The sequence below is a fragment of the Anarrhichthys ocellatus genome, unplaced genomic scaffold (genome assembly GCF_004355925.1).
Source record: "Anarrhichthys ocellatus isolate YVR2014 unplaced genomic scaffold, GSC_Weel_1.0 scaffold1730, whole genome shotgun sequence".
Classification (NCBI taxonomy): Eukaryota; Metazoa; Chordata; class Actinopteri; order Perciformes; family Anarhichadidae; genus Anarrhichthys; species Anarrhichthys ocellatus.
In genome coordinates this window covers 1621-7089 of record NW_022281704.1, presented here as the reverse complement: position 1 = coordinate 7089, position 5469 = coordinate 1621, and the positions used below count along the sequence as shown (strand labels likewise).

Genomic DNA, 5469 nt, shown 5'->3' with positions numbered 1-5469 from the left:
ATGTGATCTGAGGGGTCAGACTGAGACCATGTCCTCACGACTACGTTTCATTGATGTTTGGAAGCGATGACGCTCACACCGTGTTCACTCCCTGATTGGTTGTTAGCAGTCACTACCACTAACTGGTTACAGGTGCTGCTGACCGTGTGGTCTTCACCAGCAGCTGTTAATGAGCGATCAGTGAGCGGCGTCTGAAGTCGCGGTTAGAGGCTCTGAGGAGGACGGACACTAAGCTTTCCTTTTCTTATTAATGCTTATTCTGTTCTGCACAACTATTGTGAAGTCTAAACACATCAACTGTAAAGGAAGTAAACATTGATTCATCTCCAGGAGACAGACTTCAGCCACCAGCAGAGCTACGAGTGAGACGTGTGATGACCTCAGTTATGACCCATAATCGAGTAACCTTATGTGTGTTCACATTAAAGTAGATATGAGACCAGCAGCGCTGTAACTCACTCTGACAAATAAACCTTTAGATCTTTACAGTGTGTTTGAGTTCATAGAGATCTTAAGTCATTCTTAAAGACTTTATTACTCAGGCCCTGAACCCTCAGGCCCTGAACAAATGTTTTTTTGAGTGTGACATCACGTTACCATGACGTCATAACATGCTGTGTACAACTGTGGGTATTTATTTAATTCTTCTTTATTTTATTTATTTACTCCTTGATTTGAAGGGTTTACCTTCTTAATTTATTATTTATTTACACGTCTCAGTCTTCCGGTGGTGACCCCTCTACCCGTCACAATGCTATGAATTATGGGTAATTCCCTTGAGGGCAAAGTCTGCAGAAATGCGGACCGACATTAATTGTTCACAGTGGACGGAACTGAACCCTCTTTCTTCTTCTTCTTCTACTCACAGCACACAGGAAGTGGTTTGGTTCTACCAGCCGCTGGTTTAAACAGCGAACAGAGACCTGATCTGAGACCAGATCACGAAAGAATCATGTTAGTACCAGGTGTGGACGGGGTTACCTGTGATCAGTGTGTGTGTGTGTGTGTGTGTGTGTGTGTGTGTGCGCTGTACACTCGAGTCTTTATCTCCCAGTGGTGTTCACTGGTTCCTCTGGCTCCTCCTCCTTCAGTACTCGTTCAAGTTGTGCCACTTGGAGATCTGCCGGCGGGGGTTTTCACAGACCTCCCTCCAGTGGGAGGCTCCGGAGGGGGCAGGGCTTGTGAGGCCCAGCAGCAGGCGGCCCAGAACCTCGTTCTTTGTGGTCCTGTCGAAGTCCACCACCAGGAACTCCACGGAGATCTCTGGCAGCAGCTCCGGCGGGATGTCGTAGATGAAGGACTCGTTGAAGACCGGGTTCAGGGTGCACTTCTTCACGTGGGTCTTCTTCTTGGCGATGCGCTTACGTCCATAGAACACGTTCACCTTCACGTACGGATCTGAGGACCAAGTGAGGACAAAACTTCATTCGTCAAAAAAGTTAAACAAAAACAAAACTGGAAAAAAAAAATCATCGAAGTAGAAAGACATATTTAATCTAATGTTTCATCGTTTTGTCTTTAAACTAAAATAATAAATAATAATATAAATAATAATATAAATTATAAATAATAATATAAATTATAAATAATAATATAAATAATAAATAATAATATAAATAATATGAATAAATAATTAATCATCAATATTAAATAATATGAATAAATAATAATAATAAAATTGTCCATTATCTCCCAAAGCTCGAAAAGGGACAAAAACCCTAAAAATATTCTGTTTCACACGACAAATAAAAAGCTGCAGATCTTCAGAAATAATCCACTTATTTTAGGGCTTCAGTTTGAGGCTTCAAAGCTTCATTAATAATGTTGACATTGAATTATAAATCGATATTAAAATGTCTTTTTATACATCTATTCATTGTGATTATTGCGATTATTTTCCTTTCACAATAAGAGCTTCATTAAACAGTCGTTCGAGGGTTAAACAGGAGAAAAGGAGAAATGTGGGCAGCGAACCAACAACCTTCAGGACATAAAACTTCTCCTCTATAATAATTATAATAATAACAACAACACATGGAAGAATATTCTGAATATTCATAAAGCAATATTTAATTTCATTCTCTAAATATGTTTTATGTATTTTTTATGTTCTTATGTTTAAGTCTCGGGGCACAAAAGTGAAACAGTTAATATTACATCCGAAGGCAAAGACAAAAAAATTAAAATCTGTGAATATTTAAAGCAGATAAAACTCCCAGAATCCTCGGCGGTTGGACTCACTGGCTGACAGGCCGGTGATGTCCATCTTGGGGAGGTGTCGGGCCTTCAGGACGACCACGCTGAGACGGTGAGACACCGGCTGGTAGGACAGAGACGCCAGCAGCTCTCCACGACTCTCACACTGAAACACACAAAGGGTTATTTAAACAATCGACAAAACTAACACGTTCATCAGAGCAAGAAGCTGGAAAACAGCTCATCAGGGATTCATCTTTACGACGGTCCTTGAACACATCATGTCTGACGAACACTCAAAACGAAGCTGAAAGTTATTTAAAATCTCTCCTCTAATAAAGAGTTCACTTTAACCAGATAGTGTAAAAACATTAAACTGTGAAACTATGATGTCATGATTGATTCATGTGAGACCAACAGTCATGTGACAACAAGGAGGAGACACTCTGACTGTGAAAACTACAAACATATCTACGTCATGTTTTTATGTTTGTTAAATTCTCAGTAGTGATACTAAATGATGCTTATTATACATATTACAAACAAAACTCTAAAACAATAATTTAAATGAATCATTTCTTTTTTTGGTATTTTGGTCAGACACATATGCAACGCTGATTACCGTAATATGTGTGGTATTTGTTATAAATGTACGTTGGTACATAGAGGGTGATAAGAAGCTGTACAAGGAGGGCCTTAGGACCCAGGGGACTGTAGGTGAAGCAAGGGAACCTGTAGTCTGTAGTGTGGCAGTAACCTGCATGAGGAAGTTATGCTCATAAAGAGTTGAGTTAAGAGCAGTTTGTTCTCATGTGATTATATGTTCATTGAAACACACCACAATATGTGTTTTGATATTGTCACGATCGATCCTGTGACGAGACGATCGCGAGCATGCATGTGTGTGTGTGTGTCTGTGTATATGTGTGAGACAGGAGGGACCGACGGTGACGGAGTGAAGGGGGGTTCCGGAGTGGGCGTATCACCCGGTTGAGGGGGGGGGGGCGGCAGCATCAGGAAGTGACGCCACACAAACAGCTGTTCACCGCTTGCTGCCCAGTTCTTGTGTTAAAAATGTCCACTTAATAATAATAAAAAAACTGCGTTAACGCGCGATAATATAATTGTCAGCGTTAATTAATGAATGCTTTAACACGATAACTTGCTCAGCACTAATATATACATATAATAGTGTATCAACTAAAGATAAACAACATTTTTAACCCTCCGATGTCACACAGATGATGTCACAAACAGCTGATGAGCACATTTCATTGTGATGATATCAGAGTCTCTCTCTCTCAGATTAAGACAGAGCAGCAGACAGACAGGCTGTCCTCTGGAGACAACAACAACAACAACAACAACAACAACAACAAGAGACACACACACACATTCAGCAGAGTCACAGTGGACACACAGTCTGTCATTTCTGCTGAAATGATTTTGTTTTTGGTCATTTTCTCAGATAAAAATAAATAAAATAATTCACGATTTAGTTCCAACTTCCTCTGAAAAACATCTCTGAGACATAAAGATGAACTTATTATCAACATTTAGTTTGGATTCTAAACAATTAATTAATTAATTGTTCATATAGAACATCAGAAATGTTAAGCTTAATTAAAGGTCTTAATTAGTTTTAGTGTAAAAATACTCACAAGTAAAAGTTCTGAATTTTAAATGTTACTTAAGTAAAAGTACAAAAGTATTAGCATCAAAATATACCAAAAGTAAAAGAATACTTGCTGAATGGCCCATTAAAAAAATATATATATTTATAATTTGATTATAATTATTGATGCATTAATAATGTAAAGGTGGAACTCATATTAAATATACTTAACAATTAGGCTAAATACTACTTAATAATACACCATACTTTGATAGTATTGTTATTATTCTGTATTAACTGGTAAAGCTAACGGTGCTAGAAGCTAACGGTGCTAGAAGCTAACGGTACTAACAGTAACCTGAGGGGTACCCAGAGGATGGACAGGTACGTTTGTGATGGACAGATGGATCGTCTGTCACTCACCTGCATGTTCCTCTTGGTGATCTGCTGGCTCAGGTGGACTCGGCCCGTGCTCGGGTCCACGCCCTTCAGCGGCACCACGGCCTCGCCGATGACGTCGTCGCGGGCGAAGCGGTCGAAGCTGAGCACCAGGAAGTGCAGCGTGAGCTCGGGCAGCGAGCTGTAGGCCACGCCGTAGAAGGTGAAGGTCTCGTCGAACAGCGGGTCCAGGGTCTTCCTCAGCACGCGGGTCTTGACGCGGTGCTTCTTCTCCGGCAGGATGGTCATCTTCACGTACGGGTCCGAGCTGCCCGCCTGCTCGTCCATGGCGGGGAGCCCCCGGGCCCCGACGACGGTCACCACCAGGGCCTTCTTGGGGAAGTTGTAGTCGACCGTGAGGCTGATGGCGCCCAGACTGGGCTCGGGCTCCGTCTGCGAGGAGGCGGGGCTGAAGGGGGACGCCGTCTTGCTGCTGGTCTGGCTGCTGCTGGCCGAGCTGCTGTCCAGGCAGCAGTAGTCGGCGCGGACTGGCAAGGCCCGCTCCACCGGCCCGGCGGGGGGGACGAGGTGACTCATCTGTAACTGCCCCGGGACATCCAGGATGTTGTTCTCAGCGTCCACCAGCACCATGCCCCGCCCAGAGCCGCTAGCAGCACCGACACCAGCGCCAGCGGCGGTGGAGCCGCGCTCTCCGTCGCGGTTGGAGCGGTCCGCGCGCCGGATTCCTCGCACGATCCTCTTGCTGCTGCTGAGGGATTCTGGGTAAATGCTGATGCCCTTCAGCATGTGGATGAACTTGTACGGGGGGTCCTCGGTGTCGCAGTAACGGTCGCCGTGCAGCTTGTAGCGTCCAGAGCTGCGCAGGTAGCGACGCTGACAGAAAGACCAGAGCAGAACCAGAACCACCACCACCAAGACCAGAACACCAGCTCCCAGGAAGCCCGCCAGGACCGGAGACATGGCTGAGACAGAAACACCAGAACGACCATTTAATAAGAACAGATATATAAGTGTAAATACAGTTTTATCGTTAACCATCAGAGTGTAAATAAAGTTTTATCGTTAACCATCAGAGTGTAAATAAAGTTTCATCATTAACCATCAGAGTGTAAATAAAGTGTTACTGACTCAGTAGAACATGTGTTTCTAGTCTCTGATCATGTTTCATTGTAAACAACCAATCAGAGGAGAGCTAGTAACGTTAGCAGCACTGCTAACGGCTAACCAACAGGAGGAGAGCTAGTAACGTTAGCAGCACC

At 43.4% G+C, this 5469-nt stretch overlaps 1 protein-coding gene across 1 annotated transcript; it reads right to left on the bottom strand.

Annotated features, from left to right (window-relative positions):
- Positions 1 to 211: 211 nt before the first annotated feature.
- Positions 212 to 5279, bottom strand: LOC116377834 (synaptotagmin-11). Its single transcript, XM_031839575.1, has 3 exons — positions 4235 to 5279; positions 2242 to 2362; positions 212 to 1398 (listed from the first exon to the last, which is right to left on the bottom strand). The coding sequence occupies exons 1-3, from the start codon at positions 5246 to 5248 to the stop codon at positions 1088 to 1090; spliced, it is 1446 nt and encodes a 481-aa protein (XP_031695435.1). The 5' UTR covers positions 5249 to 5279; the 3' UTR covers positions 212 to 1087.
- Positions 5280 to 5469: the final 190 nt, after the last annotated feature.